The sequence below is a fragment of the Myiozetetes cayanensis genome, unplaced genomic scaffold (assembly GCF_022539395.1).
Source record: "Myiozetetes cayanensis isolate MyiCay16 unplaced genomic scaffold, myiCay2020 scf223, whole genome shotgun sequence".
NCBI classification, from domain to species: Eukaryota; Metazoa; Chordata; class Aves; order Passeriformes; family Tyrannidae; genus Myiozetetes; species Myiozetetes cayanensis.
The window spans coordinates 21456-47771 of NW_026087438.1; the positions used below are offsets into that span (position 1 = coordinate 21456).

The following is a 26316-nucleotide window of genomic DNA, read 5'->3' on the forward strand; positions in this document are numbered from 1 at the left end:
CGTGGCGGGAGAAGGGAAAAAGGGAGGGAAAAGGAGGGGAAAGGGGGAAAAGGAAGGAAAATGAAGGAAAAGGAGGGGAGGGAAAACGGATCCCAATCCGCAGGGGTTGGGGGAGGGAGCCGGGGCCGCTCTGGGATCTCTTGGATCCGGTGGGAAGGAGGGGAAAAAACCCCGGAATGTGGGAAAATGGGGAGGGAGGAGGACACTCAGACTGCCTGTAGAGCCCCCCATAGACCCCCTGTACAACCCACAGACCCTATAGACCACCCACAGACCCTATAGAACCCCCATAGACCCCCTATAGACCCCCTATGGAACCCACAGACCCTATAGGTCCCCACAGACCCTATAGAACCCCCATAGACCCTGTAGACCCCTATGGAACCCTACAGACCCCTATGGAACCCACAGACCCCTATAGACCCCTATGGAACCCACAGACCCCTATAGACCCCCACAGACCCTATAGACCCCTATGCCCCCTGTGGAACCCACAGACCCTATAGACACCCACAGACCCTATAGACCCCCCCACAGACCCTATAGACCCCCTATGGACCCCCATAGACCCCTACAGACCCTATAGACCCCTACAGACCCCTACAGACCCCCTGTGGAACCCACAGCCCCTATAGACCCCCACAGCCCCTATAGACCCCCACAGCCCCTATAGACCCCCACAGACCCTATAGACCCCCTATGGAACCCACAGCCCCCATAGACCCCCTATGGACCCCCACAGCCCCTATAGACCCCCACAGACCCTATAGACCCCCCACAGACCCTATAGACCCCCTATGGAACCCACAGACCCTATAGACCCCATAGACCCTATAGACCCCTACAGACCCCTATAGACCCCCATAGACCCCTATAGACCCCTATAGACCCCACAGACCCCCTATGGACCCCACAGACCCTATAGACCCCTATAGACCCCTATAGACCCCTATGGAACCCACAGACCCCTATAGACCCCATAGCTATAGACCCCTATAGACCCTATAGACCCCACAGACCCCTATAGACCCCTATAGACCCCTATGGAACCCTACAGACCCTATAGACCCCACAGACCCCTATAGACCCCTATGGAACCCACAGACCCCTATAGACCCCTATAGACCCTATAGACCCCTACAGACCCTATAGACCCTATAGACCCCTATGGACCCCTATGGAACCCACAGACCCTATAGACCCCTATAGACCCCTATGGACCCCACAGACCTAGATCCCTACAGACCCTATAGACCCCTATAGACCCCTATGGAACCCTACAGACCCTATAGACCCCTATAGACCCCTATGGACCCACAGACCTATAGACCCCTACAGACCCCTACAGACCCCTATGGAACCCACAGCCCCTATAGACCCCTATGGACCCCACAGCCCCTATAGACCCCTACAGACCCTATAGACCCCTATAGACCCCCTATGGAACCCTACAGCCCCTATAGACCCCTACAGACCCCTATAGACCCCCACAGACCCCTATAGACCCCTACAGACCCCTATGGACCCCCTATAGGCCCCTATAGACCCCATAGACCCTATGGACCCCTACAGACCCCTATAGACCCCTACAGACCCCTATAGACACCCTATAGCCCCTATAGACCCCTATGGACCCCTACAGACCCCTATGGAACCCACAGACCCTATAGACCCCCACAGACCCCTATAGACCCCATAGCCCTATAGACCCCAGACCTATAGACCCCTACAGCCCCCTATGGAACCCTACAGACCCTATAGACCCCACAGACCCCTATAGACCCCCTATGGAACCCACAGACCCTATAGACCCCCACAGACCCTATAGACCCCCACAGACCCTATAGATCCACACAGACCCTATAGACCCCCTATAGACCCCCTATGGAACCCACAGACCCTATAGACCCCTCACAGACCCTATAGACCCCCATAGACCCCCTATGGAACCCACAGCCCCTATAGACCCCCCACAGACCCTATAGACCCCCACAGACCCTATAGACCCCCCCATAGACCCCCTGTGGAACCCCAGCCCCTATAGACCCCCTATGGAACCCACAGACCCCATAGGCTCCCCCAAGCCCCCTATAGACCCCCACAGACCCTATGGACCCCACAGACCCCTATAGACCCCCTACAGCCCCTACAGACCCCCTATGGAACCCCAGCCCCTATAGACCCTCACAGACCCCTATAGACCCCTACAGCCCCTACAGACCCCTATGGAACCCCCAGCCCTATAGACCCCCACAGACCCCTATAGACCCCCCAGCCCCTACAGACCCTCTATGGAACCCCAGCCCTATAGACCCCCAGCCCCTACAGACCCCTACAGACCCCTATAGACCCCCTATGGAACCCACAGCCCCTATAGACCCCCCACAGCCCCTATAGACCCCCTACAGACCCCCTATAGACTCTCACAGCCCCTATAGATCCCCTATAGGTCCCCCAGCCCCCATACAGAAGGGTCCCTATTCCTGCCCCCGGCCCTTTCCCAGCCGCTCCTGCTTCCCCCGGTCCCATTTCCCGGTGTCTCCCCCGGCCCCTCCCCCCGGCGGTGCCTCCTCTTTTCCGCTCCCCCAGTGGCGCCACTTCCGGCCCGCTCCGTGTGCCCTATCGCGACAGGGCCGGGGCTGTGGGAGCTCTGTCGCGATAGGAGCGGGGCTGTGAGGGCTCTGTCGCGATGCGGGCGGGCCCGGTGCGCTGGTTCTGCTCGCGGCCCGCGCCCCGGTACCAGCAGGGGCAGCGTCCGGAGCCGCGAACGCGCGAGTATTTCTATTACCTGGACCACCAGGGACGGGTGCGGCACCGTCGGGGTCGGGGCTGGGGGATCCCTGCTGTGCTCTGAGGGGGAGGAAGGGGTGGGGAAACCCCCTGTGGACTTTAAGGTGTGGGGGGACCCCCTGTGCTCCCTGAGGGGGAGAAGGAGGGTGGGGGGACCCTCTGTGTGCTCTGAGGGGAAAAGATAGTGGGGGGAGACCCCCTGTGCTCTCTGAGGGGAAAAAGGAGGGTGGGGGGATCCCCTGTGTTCTCTGAGGGGAAGGAGGAGGGTGAGGGGACCCTCTGTGGCCTGGGGTCTGTGGGGTGCTGAGGTGTCTGTAGGGTTGGGGATTGTCTCTAGGGGTGAGTGGGGTCTCTGGGGGGCTATAGGGGTCTGAGGGGGTGTGGGGGTGCGGGGTCTATAGGGGTGAGTAGGGGCCTGTAAGAGGGTCTGTGGGTCTGTAGGGATAATGAGGGGTCTGTAGGGGTGAGTGGGGTCTGTGGGGGATCTGTAAAGGGTCTAGGGGTCTATAGGGGTATTTGGGGGTCTGTAGGGTGTGAGGTGACTGTGGGGTGGGGCTCTAGGGGTGGTTATGGGGTCTGTGGGGTCTGAGGGGGTCTGTGGGGTGTGGGGGTGTCTGTAGGGGGTTTGAGGGTCTGTAGGGGTGGGTAGGGGTCTGTAGGGTCTGAGGGGTGTCTGTGAGGGTGAGGGTGTCTGTAGGGAGTTTGAGGGTCTGTAGGGGTGGGTAGGGGTCTGAGGGCCTGCAGGGTAATTGGGGGTCTGTAGGGTCTGGGGGTCTGTAGGGGTGAGTTATGGGGTCTGTGGGGGTCTGAGGGGGTCTGTGGGGTGTGGGGGTGTCTGTAGGGGGTTTGAGGGTCTGTAGGGTGGGGGCTGTAGGAGGGGGCTCTGTATGGGGTGGGGGGTCTGTAGGGGGTCTGGGTGTTTCTAGGGGTGGGACAGATCCCAAATGGATCCCAGGGAGATCCCAGGTGGATCCCAAGCAGGTCCCAGGCAGAATCAGGACACACCCCAGGCAGATCCCAAACAGATCCCAAAGGGATCCCGGGACAGACCAGAGTGTTTTGAGGCTTTTTCCCACTTTTTCCCCACTTTTCCCCACTTTTTCCCGCTTTTTCCGCAGCTTTTCCTGGATGACACCAAAGTGAAGAATTTCATCACCTGCTTCAAAGGTACCAGGACCCCCCCCCAGGCCCCTCCCCCAGCCCTAATTAGCGTCCCGTCGTTAATTAGGACCCCGCTGTTCACCGGGATCCGATCCTTCATCGGGATTTGCTCCTGAATTTTGGGAGCTGAGCCCCAGGAAGGGGCAGGAAAGGTGGGAATTCCCCTTGGGAATTTTTGCCTCATTTGCATATTAATGACCTCGTTAATTACCCCTCTTTAATTACCCAGAGCCCCCTTTTTTAATTCAGCACCTCCTGCTGGGGAGGAATTCCCGTTTATTCTTCCTGAATCCAGAGGCAAATCCTCCCTGACCCCCTTCCTTCCGAAAGGGATCCTCCCTGATCCCCCCCCTTCCGAAAGGGATCCTCCCTGATCCCCCCCCTTCCCAAAGGGATCCTCCCTCAGCCCCTTCCCCTTCCCAAAGGGATCCTCCCTGACCCCTTCCCAAAGGGATCCTCCCTGATCCCTTCCCTTCCCAAAGGGATCCTCCCTGACCCCCTTCCTTCCCAAAGGGATCCTCCCTGATCCCCTTCCCAAAGGGATCCTCCCTCAGCCCCCTCCCAAAGGGATCCTCCCTGACCCCCTTCCCCTTCCCAAAGGGATCCTCCCTCAGCCCCTTCCCAAATGGAAGCAGCTTAAGGAAATGCCTCCTAAATCCAGCTCCAATTCCCTGGTGCTGATCCAGGAATTCCTCCATCCTGGGAGCTCATCCATGAATCCCTCCATCCCGGGAGCTCATCCCTAAATCCTTTAATCCCAGGAGCTCATCCCTAAACTCCTTAATCCCAGGAGCTCATCCCTAAATCCTTTAATCCCAGGAGCTCATCCCTAAACTCCTTAATCCCAGGAGCTCATCCCTAAATCCCTTAATCCCAGGAGCTCCTCTCTGAATTCCTCCATCCCAGGAGCTGATCCAAGAATCCCTTAATCCTGGGAGCCAAGAATCCCTTGATCCTGAGAGCTCATCCATGAATCCCTTAATCCTGGGAGATCATCCATGAATCCCTTAATCCTGAGAGCTCATCCCTGAATCCTGGGAGCCATGAATCCCTCCATCCCGGGAGCTCATCCCTTAATCCCAGGAGCTCAACCCTAAATCTTTCCATCCTGGGAGCTGATCCAAGAATCCCTTAATCCGAGGAGCTCATCCCTAAACCCCTTAATCCGAGGAGCTCATCCCTGAATCCCTCCATCCCAGGAGCTCATCCCTAAATCCCTCCATCCTGGGAGCTGATCCATGAATCCCTTTATCCCGCGAGCCACAAATCCCTCCATCCCAGGATCTGATCCCATCTTTTTTTCCCCCACTCCCTCCAGACGTTGCCTTCCTGTCCTTCTTCTTCCGCCACCTGGAGCCGAACCGGAGCGGCCGCTACGAGCTGGAATTCCCGTTCCTTTCTCGCTGCGGGCGGGAGCGGAACTTCCTGCGCTGCGAGGACCGGCCCGTGGTGTTCACGGAGCTGCTGCCGGGGCCCCGCGGCCGCGCCCTGCTCTCCTTGTGCGGGGCGGGCGCGGCGCTGGCCGTGCCCTTCGAGCCGCGGGGGCTGGCGCTGCTGCCGCGCAACGGGCGGCTCTACCACCCGGCCCCGCCGCGCGTGGGGGGCGTGGGGCTGGTGCGGTCCGCGCTGGCCGCAGAGTGGAGCCCCCGGTTCCACTTCGGGCACGGCCCGGAGCGGCCCCCCACGCACTTCGAGTGGGACGGCAGCAGGCACCGGCTGAGCGGGGACATCCTCCCGCTGCTCCAGCAGGGATCGGGTGGGACGGGAGATCCTCCCGCTGCTCCAGCAGGGAACGGAGCGGGGAGCGGGGTGTGACGGGGAAGAGGGAGCTGGGAATGCGGGGATCGGGATGTGACGGGGAAGAGGGAGCTGCTTCCTCTGCTTCGGCTGGGAATGCGGGGATGTGACCGGGAAGATGTGACGGGGAAGCGGGAGCTGCTTCCACTGCTCCGGCCGGGAACGGCGGGATATGACGGGGAAGAGGGAGCTGCTCCCGCTGCTCCAGTCGGGAACGGGGCAGGGATCGGCTCCGAGGGGAGATCCTCCCGCTGCTCCAGCTGGGAATGCAGGGATGTGACGGGGAAGATGTGACCGGGAAGCGGGAGCTGCTCCCTCTGCTCCAGCCGGGAACGGCGGGATATGATGGGGAAGATGTGACCGGGAAGCGGGAGCTGCTCCCTCTGCTCCAGCCGGGAACGGCGGGATATGATGGGGAAGATGTGACCGGGAAGCGGGAGCTGCTCCCTCTGCTCCAGCCGGGAACGGCGGGATATGATGGGGAAGATGTGACCGGGAAGCGGGAGCTGCTCCCGCTGCTCCAGCCGGGAACGGCGGGAGGGGCCGGGGAAGGGGCGGGATCCGCTGGGATCCACAGGGAGGGGGGATTGGGAGCAGTCGGAGACACCCCAACCATTCCCGTCATCCCATGGCACCGGGATGTGATGGAATTGGAGACCCCACATCATTCCCATCATTCCCATGGGAATGGGATGTGATGGAATTGGAGATCCCACATCATTCCCATCAATCCCATGGTAATGGGATACATGGAATTGGAGACCCCACATCATTCCCATCATTCCCATAGTAATGGAATTGGAGACTCCCCACCCACCAAAGATCCCCCAAACTGGGAGAGAGCCAATTCCAGCCCCGGGATTCCCAGTTTTCCATGAATTTACCCCCCAAAAAAAAGATTGGAAGCCGCTGTGCCGGATCCTCGCTGGATTTGGGGGTTGGGAGGGGGGGATTGGGCAGGAACTGAGTGATTTATTGATTAATTTATTGATTAATTTATTAATCCCTAATGAACATCCCATGGGAAGCAGTGGCAATTCTGTGTGGTTCCTGCGGCACCGGATCCGTCCCGGCTGGAAAACAGCGGGAATGATGGGATCTTGGAGTTATAGAGTCATGGAATTATGGGATCTTGGATTTATGGGGTCATGGAATTTGGGGATCTTGGAGTTATAGGGTCATGGAATTTGGGATCTTGGAGTTATTGGGGATCTTGGAGTTATAGGGTCATGGAATTATGGGATCTTGGATTTATGGGCCATGGAATTTGGGATCTTGGAGTTATAGGGTCATGGAATTTGGGGATCTTGGAGTTACAGGGTCATGAAATTTTGGGATCTTGGAGTTATTGGGGATCTTGGAGTTATAGGGTCATGGAATTTTGGGATCTTGGAGTTTGTTGATCTTGGAGTTATAGGGTCATGGATTTTGGGGATCCTGGAGTTATAGGGTTATGGAATTTGGGGATCTTGGAGTTGTAGGGTCATGGAATTTGGGGATCTTGGAGTTATACGGTCATGGAATTTGGGGATCTTGGAGTTGTAGGGTCATGGAATTTGGGGATCTTGGAGTTATAGGGTCATGCAATTATGGGATCTGGAATTATAAGGTCAGAGACCCCAAAACCAACCTCCCCACCCCAGGGACCCCCCAAACCCCCTCAGGGACCCCAAAACCAACCTCCCCACCCCAGGGAGCCCCAAACCCCCTCAGGGACCCCAAAACCAACCTCCCCACCCCAGGGACCCCCAAACCCCTCAGGGACCCCAAAACCAACCTCCCCGCCCCAGGGACCCCTGACACCCCCAAACCCCCTCAGGGACCCCAAAACCAACCTCCCCACCCCAGGGACCCCCAAACCCCCTCAGGGACCCCAAAACCAACCTCCCCGCCCCAGGGACCCCCTGACACCCCAAACCCCTCAGGGACCCCAAAACCAACCTCCCCACCCCAGGGACACCCCCAAACCCCCTCAGGGACCCCAAAACCAACCTCCCCACCCCAGGGACCCCCGACACCCCCAAACCCCCTCAGGGACCCCAAAACCAACCTCCCCACCCCAGGGACCCCCAAACCCCCTCAGGGACCCCAAAGGACCCCCTGCCCCCCAACATGGCGCCCCCTCAGACCGTTCCCTGCCCTCCCAGGGCTGCACGGAAGCGCCACTTCCGGGTCTCTCCTGCGCCCCCGCCAATCAGCGAGCGAGGCCCGCCCCGGTAGGCGGGATTTGCCCTTCGATTGGCTCTTCCCGCTGTCCGTCAAAACTTCCTCTCGCGTTTTATTGGTCGACGTGAGGCGTAGGCGGGCCCTTCGCGATTTACTGCTTCCCATTGGCCCCCTCGCCGTCCATCACCGATCCTTCGCTCCCCATTGGCTGAGGCGAGGCGGGCGCGGGAGCTTCGCTCTGAGCAGGGAACGGGATCCCCCGGACCCCCAAAATCCCCAAAACCCCAAATCCCCCAAAAGACCCCTGGCCTCGATCCCGCGGCCATGGAGCGGCAGCAGGAGGTGAAGGCGCTGCTGAAGCGCTGGGAAGCGGAATTCCTGCGGAACAGCGGCGGAAGCCCAGCCAGGTGCTGGGGCGGGGGTGTGGGAGTTGGGGGTCCTGAGGGGTCCCAGGCTGGTTTGGGGGTCCCTGGGCTGGCTTAGAGGGTCCTGAGCTGGTTTGGGGGTCCCTGGGCTGATCTGGGGTCCCTGGGCTGATTTGAGGGAGTTTGGGGTCCCTAGGCTGAGTTTGGGGGTCCCTGGGCTGATTTAGGGGTCCCTGAGGGCTGATTCTGGGGAGTCCCTGAGGCTGGTCTGGGGAGTCCCTGGGCTGATTTGGGGAGTTTGGGGGTCCCATGGGCTGGTCTGGGGGTTCCTGGGCTGTTTTGGAGGGTCCCTGAGCTGATTTGGGGGTCCCTGGGCTGGTTTGGGGTCCCAGGCTGGTTTGGGGGTCCCTGGGCTGGTTTGGGGTCCCTGGGCTGGTCTGGGGTTCCCTGGGCTGGTTTGAGGGTCCCTGGGCTGGTTTGGGGGTCCTTGGGCTGGTCTGGGGGTCCCTGGGCTGATTTGGGGGAGTTTGGGGGTCCCTGGGCTGGTTGGGGGTCCCTGGAAAAGGGGGTTGGTTTGGGGGTCCCTGGAATAGGGGGTTGTTTTGGGGGGTCTTTGGGGTGGTTTGGGGTTCCGTGAGCTGCTCTGGGGGGGTCTCTGGAATAGGGGGTTGTTTTGGGGGTCTTTGGGGTGGTCTGGGGTTCCCTGAGATGGTTTGGGAAGTCCCTGCATTAGGGGTTGGATTAGGGGTCTTTGGGGTGTTTTGGGGTTCCCTGGGCTGGTTTTGGGAGGTCCCTGGAATAGAGGAGTTGGTTTGGGGGGTCTTTGGGGTGGTTTGGGGGTCTCTGGAATAGGGGGTTGTTTTGGGGGGTCTTTGGGGTGGTCTGGGGTTCCTGAGATGGTTTGGGGGGTCCTGGATTAGGGGGTTGGATTAGGGGTCTTTGGAGTGTTTGGGGTTCCTGGGCTGGTTTGGGGTGGTCCCTGGAATAGGGGATTGGTTTGAGGGGTCTTTGGGGTGATTTGGTGGTCCCTGGAATAGGGGTTGGTTTAGGGGGGTCTTTGGGGTGATTTGGGGTCCCTGGAATAGGGATTGGTTTGAGGGGTCTTTGGGGTGATTTGGGGTCCCTGGAATAGGGGATTGGTTTAGGGGGTCTTTGGGGTGATTTGGGGTCCCTGGAATAGGGGATTGGTTTGGGAGGTCTTTGGGGTGATTTGGGGGTCTCTGGAATAGGGGTTGGTTGGGGTGGTCTTTGGGGTGGTTTGGGGGTCTCTGGAATAGGGGTTGTTTTGGGGGTGATTTGGAGTTCCTGGGTTGGTTTGGGGGTCCCTGGAAAGGGGGTTGTTTTGGGGGTCTTTGGGGTGGTTTGGGGTCCCTGAGCTGCTTTGGGGGTCCCTGGATTAGGGGGTTGGATTAGGGGTCTTTGGGGTGTTTTGGGGTTCCCTGGGCTGGTTTTGGGGGTCCCTGGATTAGGGGGTTGGTTTGGGGAGGTCTTTGGGGTGGTTTAGGGTTCCCTGGGCTGGTTTGGGGGGTCCCTGGTTTGGGGGGTCTTTGGGGTGGTTTGGGGTTCCTGGGCTGGTTTGGGGGTCCCTGGAAAAGGGTGATTGGTTTGGGGGTTCCCTGGAAAAGGGAGGCTTGGTTTTGGGGGTCCTCGGAATAGGGGGCTGTTTGGGGTGGTCTTTGGGATGGTTTGGGGTCCTGGAATAGGGAGGGTTGGTTTGGGGAGTCTTTGGGGTGGTTTGGGGTTCCTGAGATGGTTTGGGGGTCCCTGGAAAAGGGGGTTGGTTTGGGGGGTCTTTAGGGTGGTCTAGGGGGTCCCTGGAATAGGGTCTGTTTGGGGGGGTCTTTGGGGGTGGTTTGGGGGTCCCTGGAATAGGGGGTTGGATTAGGGGTCTTTGGGGTGGTTTGGGTTCCCTGGGTTGGTTTGGGGGTCCCTGGAAAAGGGATTGGTTTGGGGGTCTCTGGAATAGGGGGTTGCTTTGGGGGTCTTTGGGGTGATTTGGGGTGTCTGAGCTGCTCTTGGGGGGTCTCTGATGGACCTCCAAACCCCTCAATCTCCCTTCCCCATCCCACCCTCCTCCCCCTGCAAATCCCAAAAATCGACTCATTGCCCGAAATTCCCTGTTTTTTTCCCCTCCCTTCCCAGGCCGACATCCTGAGAGCTCATCCATGAATCCCTTAATCCTTGGAGATCATCTATGAATCCCTTAATCCTGAGAGCTCATCCCTGAATCCTGGGAGCCATGAATCCCTCCATCCCGGGAGCTCATCCCTTAATCCCAGGAGCTCAACCCTAAATCTTTCCATCCCGGGAGCTGATCCAAGAATCCCTTAATCCCAGGAGCTCATCCCTAAACCCCTTAATCCCAGGAGCTCATCCCTAAACCCCTTAATCCCAGGAGCTCATCCCTAAACCCCTTAATCCCGGGAGCTCATCCCTGAATCCCTCCATCACAGGAGCTCATCCCTAAATCCCTCCATCCTGAGAGCTCATCCCTGAATCCCTCCATCCTGAGAGCTCATCCCTGAATCCCTCCATCCTGGGAGCTGATCCCTGAATCCCTCCATCCCGGGAGCTGATCCCTGAATCCCACCATCCCGGGAGCTGATCCATGAACCCCTTTATCCCGCGAGCCACAAACCCCTCCATCCCAGGATCTGATCCCATCTTTTTTTCCCCCCCTCCCTCCAGACGTTGCCTTCCTGTCCTTCTTCTTCCGCCACCTGGAGCCGAACCGGAGCGGCCGCTACGAGCTGGAGTTCCCGTTCCTTTCTCGCTGCGGGCGGGAGCGGAACTTCCTGCGCTGCGAGGACCGGCCCGTGGTGTTCACGGAGCTGCTGCCGGGGCCCCGCGGCCGCGCCCTGCTCTCCTTGTGCGGGGCGGGCGCGGCGCTGGCCGTGCCCTTCGAGCCGCGGGGGCTGGCGCTGCTGCCGCGCAACGGGCGGCTCTACCACCCGGCCCCGCCGCGCGTGGGGGGCGTGGGGCTGGTGCGGTCCGCGCTGGCCGCCGAGTGGAGCCCCCGGTTCCACTTCGGGCACGGCCCGGAGCGGCCCCCCACGCACTTCGAGTGGGAAGGCAGCAGGCACCGGCTGAGCGGGGAGATTCTCCCGCTGCTCCAGCCGGGAATGGAGCGGGGAGCGGCTCCCACGGGAGATCCTCCCGCTGCTCCAGCAGCGAAGGGAAGGGAGGGATGTGATGGGGAAGAGGGAGCTGCTCCCGCTGCTCCAGCCGGGAATGCGGGGATCGGGGTGTGACGGGGAAGAGGGAGCTGCTCCCGCTGCTCCAGCTGGGAATGCGGGGATCGGGGTGTGACGGGGAAGAGGGAGCTGCTCCCGCTGGGAATGCGGGGATCGGGGTGTGACAGGGAAGAGGGAGCTGCTCCAGCTGGGAATGCGGGGATCGGGGTGTGACGGGGAAGAGGGAGCTGCTCCCGCTGCTCCAGCCGGGAATGCAGGGATGTGACCGGGAAGATGTGACGGGGAAGCGGGAGCTGCTCCCTCTGCTCCAGCCGGGAACGGGGCAGGGATCGGCTCCAAGGGGAGATCCTCCCGCTACTCCAGCCGGGAACGGGGCAGGGATCGGCTCCAAGGGGAGATCCTCCCGCTGCTCCAGCTGGGAATGCAGGGATGTGACGGGGAAGATGTGACCGGGAAGCGGGAGCTGCTCCCTCTGCTCCAGCTGGGAATGCGGGGATGTGACGGGAAAGAGGGAGCTGCTCCCGCTGCTCCAGCCGGGAACGGCGGGAGGGGCCGGGGAAGGGGCGGGATCCGCTGGGATCCACAGGGAGGGGGGATTGGGAGGAGTCGGAGACACCCCAACCATTCCCGTCATCCCACGGCAACGGGATACATGGAATTGGAGACCCCCAACCATTCCCATCATCCCATGGCCACGGGATGTGATGGAATTGGAGACCCCACATCATTCCCATGGGAATGGGATGTGATGGAATTGGAGATCCCACACCATACACGGCATCCCATGGCACCGGGATGTGATGGAATTGGAGACCCCACATCATTCCCATCATTCCCATAGTAATGGAATTGGAGACTCCCCACCCACCAAAGATCCCCCAAACTGGGAGGGAGCCAATTCCAGCCCCGGGATCCCCAGTTTTCCATGAATTTCCCCCCCCCCAAAAAAAAGATTGGAAGTCGCTGTGCCGGATCCTCGCTGGATTTGGGAGTTGGGAGGGGGGGATTGGGCAGGAACTGAGTGATTTATTGATTAATTTATTAATTATTAATCCCTAATGAACATCCCGTGGGAAGCAGTGGCAATTCCGTGTGGTTCCTGCGGCACCGGATCCGTCCTGGCTGGAAAACAGAGGGAATGATGGGATCTTGGAGTTATAGGGTCATGGAATTTGGGGATCTTGGAGTTATAGGGTCATGGAATTTGGGGATCTTGGAGTTATAGGGTCATGGAATTATGGGGTCATGGAATCCATGGATCCGGGGGGGCTGCGGGATTTGGGGGGGCACAGCTGAGCTTTGGGAAACCCCGGGGTGGGAGGGGGTGGGAGAATCCCAGGGAGCCCCCAATCCAGAGGAGTATCCCGAAAAAAAAGGAGGGAGAGGCAAAGGGGTCGCTGGGGTGGGACCCCCAAGGCAGCCCCCGAGAAAAGGGGGGTCCCTCTGCCCCCCCAAACCCCCTCAGGGACCCCAAAACCAACCTCCCACCCCAGGGACCCCCGACCCCCCAAACCCCCTCAGGGACCCCAAAACCAACCTGCCCACCCCAGGGACCCCCCAAACCCCTCAGGGACCCCAAAACCAACCTGCCCACCCCAGGGACCCCCCAAACCCCTCAGGGACCCCAAAACCAACCTGCCCACCCCAGGACCCCTCCTGACACCCCCAAACCCCCTCAGGGACCCCAAAACCAACCTCCCCACCCCAGGGACCCCCGACACCCCCAAACCCCCTCAGGGACCCTAAAACCAACCTCCCCACCCCAGGGACCCCCAAACCCCCTCAGGGACCCCAAAGGACCCCCTGCCCCCAACATGGCGCCCCCTCAGACCGTTCCCGCCCTCCCAGGGCCGGCACGGAAGCGCCACTTCCGGGTCTCTCCTGCGCCCCCTGCCAATCAGCGAGCGAGACCCGCTCCGTTAGGCGGGATTTGCCTTTCGATTGGCTCTTCCCGCTGTCCGTCAAAACTTCTTCTCGCGTTTTATTGGTCGACGTGAGGCGTAGGCGGGCCCTTCGCGATTTACTGCTTCCCATTGGCTCCCCTCGCCGTCCATCACCGATCCCTCGCTCCCCATTGGCTGAGGCGAGGCGGGCGCGGGAGCTTCGCTCTGAGCAGGGAACGGATCCCCCTGGACCCCCAAAATCCCCAAAAACCCCAAATCCCCCAAAAACCCCGGCCTCGATCCCGCGGCCATGGAGCGGCAGCAGGAGGTGAAGGCGCTGCTGAAGCGCTGGGAAGCGGAATTCCTGCGGGAACAGCGGCGGAAGCCCAGCCAGGTGCTGGGGGGGCTGTTTGGGGGGTCCCTGAGGGGTCCCTGGGCTGGTTTGGGGGTCCTGGGGGTTCCTGGGCTGTTTTAGAGGGTCCCTGGGCTGGTCTGGGGGTCCCTGGGAGGTCCCTAGGCTGGTTTGGGGGTCCCTGGGCTGGTTTGGGGGTCCCTGGATTAGGGGGTTCTTTGGGGGTCCCTGGAATAGAGGGTTGGTTTGGGGGTCTTTGGGGTGGTTTGGGAGTCCCTGGGCTGGTTTGGGGGTCCCTGGAAAAGGGGATTGGTTGGGGGTCTCTGGAATAGGGGTTGTTTGGGGGTCTTTGGGGTGGTCTGGGGTTCCCTGGGCTGGTTTGGGGGGGTCCTTGGATTAGGGGGGTTGTTTTGGGGGGCTCTTTGGGGTGGTTTGGGGGTCCCTGAAATAAGGGGTTGGTTTGGGGGTCTTTCGGGTGGTCTGGGGTTCCTGGGCTGGTTTGGGGGTCCCTGGAATAGGGGTTGTTTTGGGGGGTCTTTGGGGTGGTCTGGGGTCCCTGGAATAGGGGTGGTTGGTTTGGGGGTCTTTGGGTGGTCTGGGGTTCCCTGAGATGGTTTGGGGGGTCCCTTGCATAGGGGGTTGTTTTGGGGGCTCTTTGGGGTGGTCTGGGGTTCCCTGGGCTGGTTTTGGGGGGTCTTTGGGTGATTTGGGGTTCCCTGGGCTGGTTTGGGGGTCCCTGGAAAAGGGGATTGGTTTGGGGGTCTCTGGAACAGGGGGTTGTTTGGGGGGTGTTTGGATAAGGGGTTTGTTTTGGGGGGTCTCTGGAATAGAGGGTCTGTTTTGGGGGTCTTTGGGGTGTTTTGGGGTTCCTGGAGATGGTTTGGGGGTCCCTGGAATAGGGGGTTGGATTAGGGGTCTTTGGGGTGTTCTGGGGGTCCCTGGGCTGGTTTGGGGGGGGTCCCTGGAATAGGGGGGTTGGATTAGGGGGTCCTTGGGGTGGTTTGGGGTTCCCTGGAATAGGGGGCTGTTTTGGGGGTCTTTGGGGTGGTTTGGGGTTCCTGGGCTGCTTTGGGGGTTCCTGGAAAAGGGGGATTGGTTTGGGGGTCTCTGGAATAAGGGGGTTGTTTTGGGGTGATTTGGGGTTCCCTGGGCTGGTTGGGGGTCCTTGGATTAGGGGGTTGTTTTTGGGGGTCCCTGGCATAGGGGGTTGTTTTGGGGGCTCTTTGGGGTGGTTTGGGGGTCCTGAAATAAGGGGGTTGTTTTTGGGGGTCTTTCGGGTGGTCTGGGGTTCCTGAGATGGTTTGGGGCAGTCCCTGGAATAGGGAGCTGTTTTGGGGAGGGTCTTTGGGGTGGTCTGGGGTCCCTGGAATAGGGGAGTTGGTTTGGGGGTCTTTGGGGTGGTTTGGTGTTCCCTGAGATGGTTTGGGGGTCCCTTGCATAGGGGGGTTGTTTTGGGGGCTCTTTGGGGTGGTCTGGGGTTCCCTGGGCTGGTTTTGGGGGAGTCTTTGGGGTGGTTTGGGGTCCCTGGAATAGGGGGTTGTTTTGGGGGTCCCTGGAAAGGAGGATTGGTTTGGGGGTCTCTGGAATAGGGGGTTGTTTTGGGGGTCTTTGGGGTGATTTGGGGTGTCTGAGCTGCTCTGGGGGTCTCTGGAATAGGGGGGTTCGTTTGGGGGGTCTTTGGGGTGATTTGGGGGTGTCTGAGCTGCTCTTGGGGGTCTCTGATGGACTCCAAACCCCCATCCCTTCCCCATCCCACCCTCCCCCGCATCCCAAAAATCGGGATCATTGCCCAAAATTCCCGTTTTTTTCCCCTCCCTTCCCAGGCCGACATCGAAGCGGCTCCCGAGGAAACCCGGCGTGAGTTCCCAGGAATTTCGGGCCATTCCAGGGTGGGAATTCCAGGGAAAGGGCAGATTTTTCCTTCCAAAAATCCCAAATATTCCCCTTTGGGTTATTCCCACTTTTCCCCAGGGCTCTACAAGGAATACAGGATGTTGAAGAAAGAGTTGGGAAAAGGTTTGGATCCCTCTGGAAAAGGGGGATCCCAGGAAATTCCAGCTGTGGAGCAGGTATTGGAAAATCAGCTCTTTGGGGTCTGCAAAACCTTGTCCCTAAAATTATCCTGGATCCAAAGGGGTTGGGGTTTTTTATCCTGGTTTTTTTTTTTTCCTTTCTAGGAAAAAAAAAAATATTTTTTTTATTCCATGTTTTCTTGGGAATGGGTTGGGTTTAAAAGGGAAAAATTGGGGCTGGTTTGGGATTGAAAATGCTCAAAAAATGGGGATTTGGGGGTGGGAAAGAGGGATTTGAGAGAGGAGAATGGGATTTGGGGTAGGAAAAGGGGGATTTGGGGTAGGAAAAGGGGGATTTGGGGTAGGAAAAGGGGGATTTGGGGGAGGAAAAGGGGGATTTGGGGATGGAAAAGTGGAATTTGGGAGTGGAAAAGGAGGATTTGGGGGTGGAAAAGGAGGATTTGGGGATGGAAAAGGGGGATTTGGGAGGAAAGGGGATTTGAGGCGAGGAGGATTTGGGGAGGAAAGGAGTTTGAGGGAGGAAAGGATTGGGGAAAGGATTTGAGGGTGGAAAAGGGGATTTGAGGCGAAAGGAGGATTGGGGAGGAAAGGGATTTGGGGATGAAATGGGGTTTGGGGTGAAAGGGGATTGGAGAGGAAAATGGGATTGGGAGGAAAGGGGATTTGGGATGAAAAGGGATTTGTGGAAAGTGGGATTTGGGGTGAAAGGGATTTGGAAGGAAAGCGGGATTTGAGGGAGGAAAAGGTGGGATTTGAGGGAGGAAAAGGGGATTTGGGGGGGAGGAAAAGGAGGATTTGGGGGAGGAAAAGGGGGATTTGGGGGAGGAAAAGGGGGATTTGGGGATGCAAAATTGGGATTTGGGGTGGAAAGGGGATTTGAGAGAGAAAATGGGGATTTGGGAGTGAGAAAGGGGGATTTGGGGATGAAAAAGGGGGATTTCGGGGTGGAAAATGGGATTTGGGGGAGGGAAAGGAGGATTTGAGGGTGGAAAGGGGATTTGGGGTGGAAAAGTGGGATTTGGGGTGGAAAATGGGATTTGGGGAGGGAAAGGGGATTTAGGTGGAAAGAGGGATTTGGGGGTGGGAAAGGGGATTTGGGCAAGGAAAACAGGATTTGGGGCAGGAAAAGGCGGATTTGGGGTGGGAAAGGGGGATTTGGGGGGGGGAAGTGGGATTTGGGGGTGGAAAAGGGGGATTTGGGGGTGGAAAAGTGGGATTTAGGGTGGAAAAGGGGGATTTAGGGGTGGAAAAGGGATTTGGGGGCGGAAAAGGGGGATTTGGGAGTGGGAAAGGGGGATTTGAGGGAGGAAAAGGGGGATTTGGAGATGGAAAAGTGGGATTTGGGGGTGTTTTCATCCCGAAATATCCCGTGGGATGCTCCAATCCCTCTTGTTTCCCAGCTCTTCCAGGCTGTTTTCCTGGCAGGATTCCAATTTTTTGGGATCTTTGACGTTCCTGGGGGTTTTTGGTTGCAGGATTGCGGATTTTGGGGTTCCCACCTGAACCGGAAGCCGAAGATTCCCGGGAAGAGCCGGAGCGGGGCGGGAATGTCGGCCCAGTTTTATGGGATGAAGCTGAAATCCAAACTGGGACAAACTGGGAAGGTCAGGATTTGGTGGGGGAGGGGAAAGGGGGGAGCTGCTCTGGGAGATCTTGGGGAGTTTGGACCCCCCCCCCCAAAAAAAAATTGTGGCTTTTGGGACCCCCAAATTGGAGACCCCCAAAATCAGGGATCCCAAAATCAGAGACCCCAAATTGGAGACCCCTAAAATCAGAAACCCTTAAAATCAGAGACTCCAAAATCAGGGACCCCAAAATCAGAGACCCCAAAAATCAGGGATTGCACAAAATGAGGGCCCCCCAAATTGGAGGCCGCCAAAATCAGGGACCTCCCCAAATCAGGGACCCCAAAATCAGGAACCCCCAAAGTCAGAGATTCCAAAATGAGGGACCCCAAAATCAGGGAACCCCAAAAATCCCCCAAAACGAGGGACCCCCAAAATCAGAGCTCAAAATCAGGGACCCCAAATACCAGAGACCCCCAAAATGAGGGACCCCCAAAATCAGAGACCCCCAAAATCAGGGAACCCCAAAAGCAGAGACTCCCAAATGAGGGATCCCCTAAAATCAGAGACCCCAAATTGGAGACCCCCAAAACGAGGGACCCTCAAAATCAGGGACCCAAATACCAGAGACCCCCAAAATCGGAGACCCCCAAAATGAGGAACCCCAAATTGGAAACCCCCAAAATCAGAGACCCCCAAAATTAGAGACTCCAAAATCAGAGACCCCCAAATCAGGGAACCCCAAAATCAGGGACCCCAAAATTAGAGACCCCCAAAACCCAGGAACCCCAAAAATCAAGGGACCCCAAAATCAGACCCTAAATCAGGACCCTCAAAAATCAGAGACCCTCTAAATGAGGGACACCCCAAAATCAGGCAGCCCCAAAATTAGAGACTCCAAAATCAGAGACCCCCAAAATCAGGGACCCCAAATTGGAGACCTCAAAATCAGGGATTGCACAAAATGAGGGCCCCCCAAATTGGAGGCCCCCAAAATCAGGGACCTCCCCAAAGTCAGGGACCCCCAAACTAAGGAACTCCCAAAATTAGAGGCTCAAGAACGAGGGACCCCCAAAATCAGAGACCCCAAAATCAGAGACCCCCAAAATGAGGGATCCCCCAAAAAGAAGGCCCCCCAAATTGGAGACCCCCAAAATCAGGAACCCCCAAAGTCAGAGGTTCCAAAATGAAGGACCCCCAAAGTCAGGGATCCCCCAAAAAGAGAGCCCCCTAAACTGGAGACCCCAAAATCAGGGACCCCAAAATCAGGGACCCCCCCAAAGTCAGGGACCCCAAATACTGGAGACCCCCAAATTGAGGGACCCCCCAAAATCAGAGACCCCCAAAATCAGGGACCCTCAAATTGGAGACCCCTAAAATCAAGGACTTCAAAATCAAGGAGCCCCCCCCCCAAAATCAGGGACCCCAAATTGGAGACCCCCAAAATGAGAGACCCCCAAAATCAGAGACCCCCCAAAATCAGGAACCCCTAAAGTTAGGGACTCCAAAATACGAGACCCCCAAAATCAGGGATCCCTGAAAAAGAGGCCCCCCAAATTGGAGACCCCCAAAATCAGGGACCCCAAAATCAGGAACCCCCAAAGTCAGATATTCCAAAATGAGGGACCCCAAAATCAGGGAACCCCAAATTGGAGGCCCCCAAAATCAAGGACTTCAAAATCAGGGAGCCCCCCCAAAATCAGGGGCCCCAAATACCAGAGACTCCCAAATGAGGGACCCAAATACCAGAGACCCCCAAAATCAGGGACCTCAAATACGGGAGACCCCCAAACCGAGGGACCCCCCAAAATCAGAGACCCCCAAAATCAGGGACCCTCAAATTGGAGACCCCCAAAGTCAAGGACCTCAAAATCAGGGACCCCAAATTGGAGACCCCCAAAATCAGGGACCCAAATACCAGAGACCCCCAAAATCAGAGACCCCCAAAATCGAGACCCCCAAAATCAGGGACCCCCTAAAATCAGAGACCCCCAAAATCAGGGACCCCAAATTGGAGACCCCCAAAATGAGAGACCCCCAAAATCAGGGATCCAAATACCAGAGACCCCCAAAATCAGGAACCCCTCCCCAAAATCAGGAACCCCCAAAATTAGGGACTCCAAAATAAGAGACCCCCAAAATGAGGGATCCCCCGAAAAGAAGACCCCCCAAATTGGAGACCCCCAAAATCAGGGACCCCAAAATCAGGAACCCCCAAAGTCAGAGGTTCCAAAATCAGGGAGCCCCAAAATCAGGGAACCCAAATTGGAGACCCCCAAAACGAGGGATCCCAAAATCAGAGACCCCCAATCAGAGACTCCAGAATCAAAGACCCCAAAATCAGGACCCCCCCCCAAAATCAGAGACCCCCAAAACCAAGGACCCCAAATTGGAGACCCTCAAAATGAGGGACCCCCAAAATCAGGGACCCAAATACCAGAGACCCCCAAAATGAGGGACCCCTCCCCAAAATCAGAGCCCCCCCAAAATCTCATCCCTCTCTTTCCAAGCCGGAATTCTGGGAGGGGGGATCTGACCCTTCTTCCTTTCCCCCTCCTGCAGGAGCCCCCCCTGACCCCTCACAGGACCCCAAATCCCAGGAGGATCCCGGCCATTCCCAGATTCCGGACACAACCGGAGCCCACAGGGGGTGAGGAAGAGTCTGGAAAATCCGGGAATTGCGGAGATGATCCCGGAGATTCCGGAGCCTTCGTCCTCCCTCCCTCCCTGTCGGGACTGCCCCCCCTCATCCTCAGCTCGGGAATGAAACCCCCCCTTCCTCCTGCTCCCGAAAAATTCCAGCGGCTGAAGGAGAGGGTGGCCCAGACTTTGGGATCGCTGGATCCCGCCTGGCTCCAGAGGTGCCAGGAAATTCCCGGGAAGGTCGAGATTCCCACCTGGAAAAGGCCTGGTGGGAATGTTGGAGAGGATGGGGACGCTCCCAAAAAGCTCCAGAGGAACCACCAGGAACTGGATGAGGGAAAATTTGGGATGAAGCAGAGCAGGGAGGAGGAAGAGGAGGGGGGTGCTCCAAAGGAAAGCGGGAAAACGTCGGGAAACATCTTGGAATGCTTGGAAAACACCCGGAAGAGGGAGAGGAGCACAAGGAAAAGCAGGGGGGAGCTCCAAAGGAAAGCAGGAAGGCATGGGATTGTTTGGAAAACAGGCTGGAAAAGCAACAGGAAGAGGAGGAAAAGCAGGTGGAAACTCCAAAGAAAAGGAGGAAGACCCCGAAACGTTTGGAAAACATCCTGGAAGAGCAACAGGAGGAGCAGGAAAAGCTTCCAAAGAAGAGGAGGAAGCTGCCAGAAGGCTCGGAAAAACTCCGGGAAGAGGAGGAAGAAGAGCAGGAAAAGCAGGTGGGAGCTCCAAAGAAGAGGAGGAAGATTCCAAAATGCTTGGAAAACATCCTGGAAGAGCAAGAGGAGCAGAAGGAAAAGCAGGTGGAAGCTCCAGAGGGAAGCAGGAAGACTCCAAAGTGCTTGGAAAACCTCCTGGAAGAGCAAGAGGAGCAGAAGGAAAAGCAGGTGGAAACTCCAGAGGGAAGCAGGAAGACTCCAAAACGCTTGGAAAACTTCTGGGAAGAGGAAGAGGAGGAGCAGAAGGAAAAACCCAAACCCACACGCAAACCCAGGTGATTCCCGACTTTTCCCAGCTCCCCTTGCAGGACTGGGATGTGGAGATTCCCAAGGGGGGAATTCCTGAAGGGGAAGGGGTCTCCTCATCCCTATTTTCCCTCAGATCGGCCCCCCGGAGCGGTGGGAATTTCGTGAGGCTCAACCTGAGGAGGAAAAGCTACGTCCGCTTCTCCCTGCGCGGGAAAACCCTCCGGAAGCAGGTAAAGGTTGGGAATTCCCCCGGGAATCTCCGGAGGGAGCTTCCCACACGGATGAGCCACGGGATCGTCCTTGCCAGGTGTGGAGGGAGAAGTGGAGGAAGAAGTCGGAGCGGTTCGGGGGCGGCGGATCCGGAGTTTGCTTCCGCTGCGGGAACGCCGGACACTGGGCCGTGGAATGCCCAGGTCGGGAATTTCGGGAGCTGGGAAGCTCCTTGGAGGGGTTTTTAGGGAGAGGAACTCAGGGATGAGGGGTGGGAGGTAAAGGGGGGGTGTTCCCAGGGGAGGTTGAGGCTGGTTTGTCTCTCCTGGATGGAGGAGAGGGGGGAAAAGCAGCCGAGGATTGGGGAGGTAGGATGAGGTGGGAATGCTCAGGGATGGATCATCTGCAGGAGCTCCAGGATGAGCCCATCCCATGGGACACAGTTCTGATGGATCATCCCATGGCACACAGTCCTGGATGGAGCTCCAGGATGAGCCCATCCCATGGGACACAGTCCTGGATGGATCATCCCATGGGACACAGTTCTGATGGATCATCCCATGGGACACAGTCCTGGATGGAGCTCCAGAGTCCATCCCATGGGACACAGTCCTGGATGGATCATCCCATGGGACACAGTCCTGGATGGAGCTCCAGAGTCCATCCCATGGGACACAGTCCTGGATGGAGCTCCAGAGTCCATCCCATGGGACACAGTCCTGGATGGATCATCCCATGGGACACAGTCCTGGATGGAGCTCCAGAGCCCATCCCATGGGACACAGTCCTGGATGGAGCTCCAGGAGCCCATCCCATGGGACACAGTCCTGGATGGAGCTCCAGAGTCCATCCCATGGGACACAGTCCTGGATGGAGCTCCAGAGCCCATCCCATGGGACACAGTCCTGGATGGATCATCCCATGGGACACAGTCCTGGATGGATCATCCTATGGGACACAGTTCTGGATGGAGCTCCAGAGCCCATCCCATGGGACACAGTCCTGGATGGAGCTCCAGAGTCCATCCCATGGGACACAGTTCTGGATGGAGCTCCAGAGCCCATCCCATGGGACACAGTCCTGGATGGAGCTCCAGAGCCCATCCCATGGGACACAGTCCTGGATGGATCATCCCATGGGACACAGTCCTGGATGGAGCTCCAGAGCCCATCCCATGGGACACAGTCCTGGATTCCCCCCACAGTGGGGGAATGATCCCATTTTCCACACGCAGGGAGGGATTCGGGATCGTTCCCGGCGGAAAATGATCCCAAGGAGGAGGAGGAGGAGGAGGAGGAAGATCCTCTTCCCACTCTGGAAGAAGTGGCACGAAGGACCAACAGCGTTTTCCCGGGAATCTCCGGTGAGGGGACGGGAGGGGCTGGAGGGAAGAGATTCCAACATTAAAAAGGAGGGATTGGGCTTGGAAAGTTGGGATTTGGGGGCTAAAAAGTTGGGATTTGGGGGCTAAAAGGGAGGGGTTTGGCTTGGAAAGTTGGGATTTGGGGGCTAAAAAGAAGGGATTGGGCTTGGAAGGTTGGGATTTGGGGGCTAAAAAGGAGGGGTTGGGCCCCAAAAATGCAGCTTTTTATCCTAAGAGAGGGATTGAGCCATAAAAATGAGGAATTTGGTCCTTAAACTGTGGGGTTTTGCCTTAAAAAAAAGGAGGCTGGATCTTAAAACTGAGGGATTTGACCCTAAAATGATGGCTTTAAACCTTAAAAATTGGGATTTTGGCCTTGAAAATGAGGAATTTGGCCTCAAAAATGAAATTTTAGACCTTAACATATGCTTGACTCCAAAAACGTGAGGTTTGACCCGAAAAATGTGACTTTCCTCCCCTAAAAATGTCACCGTTCTCCCTTAAAAATGCGATTTTCTCCCCTAAAAATGTCATTGTTCTCCCCTAAAAACATCATTTTTCTCCCCTAAAAATTGACATCGTGCTCTAAAAATGTGGATTTCGCCTCCTAAGAGCCCAAATTGGGAATGCCCCCTTTGAATCCCGACTCTTTCTCCCTCTTCCGTGCCAGGGAGCGGCTCCGACTCCCTGGAAGCGCCGCCGTCCCTGGATACGCGGAGGCCGGAATTGGCTCCGTGTCCTCTTCCGGCGCCCGTGGAGCCGCTTTACAGCCTGGGACCGGACGGAGCAGTGCCAGGTACGACAGGGAGGGATTCCAGGTGGGAATTACCCCTCGGAATGCCACCATCTCCGTACCCTCCATCCCGCAGATCCGCCGGAGGAGGTGCTGGAAGCTCTGAGGGAGTTGGGCTACGCCTCGTTCCGCCCGGGCCAGGCCGTGGCCGTCATGAGGATCCTCTGCGGTTGGACCCCACCTTCCTCTTCCTGCCCTTTTTCCCAGCTTTGTAGCTTCTGGGAATTCCTGGGGTTTTTCCCTCCCCTCCCTCTTCTTCCCACCCTTTTTTCCCAGCTTTGTAGCTTCTGGGCATTCCCATTTTTTCCCCTTTTTCCCTCAGGATTGTGTTGCCCACACCCTCCCCTCCCTCTTCTTCCCGCCCTTTTTTCCCAGCTTTGAAGCTTCTGGGAATTCCCATTTTTCTACCTTTTCCCCTCAGGGTTATCCACACTGGTGGTGTTGCCCACACCCTCCCTTCCTTCCTCTTCCCGCCCTTTTTTCCCAGCTCTGTAGCTTCTGGGAATTCCTGGTTTTTTTCCCTCCCCTCCCTCCTCTTCCCACCTTTTTTCCCAGCTTTGTAGCTTCTGGGAATTCCCATTTTTTCCCCTTTTTCCCTCAGGATTGTGTTATCCACGCTGGTGGTGTTGTCCACACCCTCTCCTCCCTCCTTTTCCCAGCTTTGTAGCTTCTGGGCATTCCCATTTTTTTCCCCTTTTTCCCTCAGGGTGGTATTACCCACCTCCCCTCCTCCTCTTCCACCTCTCTATCCACGCTGGTGCTGTGCCCACACCCTCCTCCTCCTTTCCCAACTCTGTAGCTTCTGGGCATTCCCATTGGTTTTTTCCCCTTTTCCCCTCAGGGTTATCCACGCTGGTATTGTTGCCCACACCCTTCCCGCCCTTTTTTCCCAGCTTTGTAGCTTCTGGGCATTCCCACTGTTTTTCCCCTTTTCCCTCAGGGTTATCCATGCTGGTGGTGTTGCCCACACCCTTCCCTCCCTCCTTTTCACAGCTCTGTAGCTTCTGGCAATTCCCATTTTTCCCCCTCAGGGTTATCCACACTGGTGCTGTTGCCCACACCCTCCCCTCCCTCCTTTTCACAGCTTTGTAGCTTCTGGGAATTCCTATGTTTTTTTCCCCTTTTCCCTCAGGGTTATCCACGCTGGTGCTGTTGCCCACACCCTCCTCTCCCTCCTCCTCTTCCCGCCCTTTTTTCCCAACTCTGTAGCTTCTGAGAATTCCCATTGTTTTTTTCCCCTTTTCCCTCAGAGTTATCCACACTGGTGGTGTTGCCCGCTCCCTCCCCTCCCTCCTTATCCCAGCTTTGTAGCTTCTGGGCATTCCCATTTTTTCCCCTTTTTCCCTCAGGGTTGTGTTGCCCACACCCTCCCCTCCCTCCTCCTCTTCCCACCCTTTTTTCCCAGCTCTGTAGCTTCTGGGCATTCCCATTTTTTTCCCCTTTCCCCTCAGGGTTATCCACGCTGGTGGTGTTGCCAGCTCCCTCCCCTCCCTCCTCTTCCCGCCCTTTTATCCCAGCTCTGTAGCTTCTGGGAATTCCTGGGGTTTTTCCCTCCCCTCCCTCCTCTTCCCGCCTTTTTTCCCCAGCTTTGTAACTTCTGGGCATTCCCATTTTTTTCCCCTTTTTCCCTCAGGGTTGTGTTCCCCACACCCTCCCCTCCCCTCCCTCCTCTTCTTGCCCTTTTTTCCCAGCTCCGTAGCTTCTAGGAATTCCTGGGTTTTTTCCCTCCCCTCCCTCCTCTTCCCACCTTTTTTCCCAGCTTTGTAGCTTCTGGACATTCCCATTTTTTCCCCCTTTTTCCCTCAGGGTTGTGTTACCCACACCCTCCCTCCTCCTCTTCCCACCTTTTTTCCCAACTCTGTAGCTTCTGGGCATTGCCATTGTTTTTTTCCCCTTTTCCCCTCAGGGTTATCCATGCTGGTGGTGTTGCCCACACCCTTCCCTCCCTCCTCCTCTTCCTGCCCTCTTTTCCCAGCTCTGTAACTTCTGGCAATTCCCATTTTTCCCCTTTTCCCTCAGGGTTATCCACACTGGTGGTGTTGCCCACACCCTTCCCGCCCTTTTTTCCCAGCTTTGTAACTTCTAGGCATTCCCATTGGTTTTTTCCCCTTTTCCCTCAGGGTTATCCACACTGGTGGTGTTGCCCACACCCTTCCCACCCTTTTTTCCCAGCTTTGTAGCTTCTGGGAATTCCCATTTTTTCCCCCTTTTTCCCTCAGGGTTGTGTTGCTCACACCCTCCCCTCCTCCTCTTCCCACCCTTTTTTCCCAGCTTTGTAACTTCTAGGCATTCCCATTTTTTCCCCTCAGGGTTATCCACACTGGTGGTGTTGCCCACACCCTTCCCTCCCTCCTCCTCTTCCTGCCCTCTTTTCCCAGCTCTGTAACTTCTGGCAATTCCCATTTTCCCCCTCAGGGTTATCCACGCTGGTGGTGCTGCCCACGGGGCTGGGTAAATCGCTGTGCTACCAACTGCCCGCCCTGCTGTACCAGCGCTGCCGCCGTGCCCTCACCCTCGTGGTGTCGCCGCTCGTCTCCCTCATGGACGACCAGGTACTCCCCCCCACCTCCTCTCAGCTTTTCCTGCCTCGTTCCCACCTGGAAAATGCCGGGAGATGCCTAAAATGTCACCGCCTCGCAGGTGTCGGGGCTCCCGCCCTGCCTGAGGGCCGTCTGCGTCCACTCCAACATGTCCAGAGCCCAGCGGGAAAAAGTCCTGGAAAAGGTGAGGGCGCCGCCATCGCCTCCCCTCAGGATGAGGGAGGAGGGTTCGGGGCTCAGGAATGGGAGCTCAGACCCGAAAATTTGGGTTTGCTCCTTAAAAATGGGCGTTTTAACCTGAAAATGTGGATTCGGGATGAGGGGTTTTTCCTCGGATGCTGAAGTTTTTAGACCCTAAAAATGTGCATTTTTGTCCTGGAAAATTGCTCACAAAAGAAGAGACTTGAGACTCGAAAAATGTGGCTTTTTTTCCCCCTAAAGAATTAAGGTTCAACTCTAAAAAGGTGGATTCGAGCCTGGAAAATGATGGATTTGG

The 26316-nt window shown here is 57.3% G+C and overlaps 2 protein-coding genes across 5 annotated transcripts in view; both read left to right on the top strand.

Moving 5' to 3' along the window:
* The first annotated feature begins 2589 nt into the window (after positions 1-2589).
* Positions 2590-12725, top strand: CUNH8orf82 (chromosome unknown C8orf82 homolog). 4 transcript variants are annotated; one of them, XR_007629398.1, is made up of 4 exons: positions 2590-2806; positions 3909-3957; positions 10968-11631; positions 11747-12725. XR_007629398.1 is itself a non-coding variant. In XM_050319662.1 (4 exons), the coding sequence occupies exons 1-4, from the start codon at positions 2690-2692 to the stop codon at positions 11750-11752; spliced, it is 729 nt and encodes a 242-aa protein (XP_050175619.1). In that variant the 5' UTR covers positions 2590-2689; the 3' UTR covers positions 11753-12030. The 4 variants fall into 4 exon arrangements, 2 of the variants coding, with proteins under 2 accessions (XP_050175619.1, XP_050175620.1); XR_007629399.1 differs by having other exon boundaries at positions 10968-11582; positions 11747-12030; XM_050319662.1 differs by having other exon boundaries at positions 10968-11524; positions 11747-12030.
* Positions 12726-13640: 915 nt separating this feature from the next.
* RECQL4 (RecQ like helicase 4) overlaps positions 13641-26316 on the top strand; it is a 28440-nt gene continuing 15764 nt past the window's right edge. The window contains 12 exon segments of the mRNA XM_050319661.1: positions 13641-13750; positions 15532-15777; positions 17217-17345; positions 19869-20585; positions 20588-20940; positions 21048-21144; positions 21222-21327; positions 22359-22487; positions 23158-23283; positions 23357-23449; positions 25696-25832; positions 25921-26004. Coding sequence (XP_050175618.1) covers positions 13667-13750; positions 15532-15777; positions 17217-17345; positions 19869-20585; positions 20588-20940; positions 21048-21144; positions 21222-21327; positions 22359-22487; positions 23158-23283; positions 23357-23449; positions 25696-25832; positions 25921-26004 — 2301 coding nt within the window. The 5' untranslated portion in view covers positions 13641-13666.

Coding starts and splice junctions, on each gene's coding strand:
- CUNH8orf82 (XM_050319662.1), top strand. CDS start 2,690: ATGCGGGCGGGCCCGGTGCGCTGGTTCTGCTCGCGGCCCGCGCCCCGG. Junction 2,807..3,908: donor ACCTGGACCACCAGGGACGG/GTGCGGCACCGT, acceptor CTTTTTCCGCAG/CTTTTCCTGGATGACACCAA. Junction 3,958..10,967: donor TTTCATCACCTGCTTCAAAG/GTACCAGGACCC, acceptor CCCTCCCTCCAG/ACGTTGCCTTCCTGTCCTTC.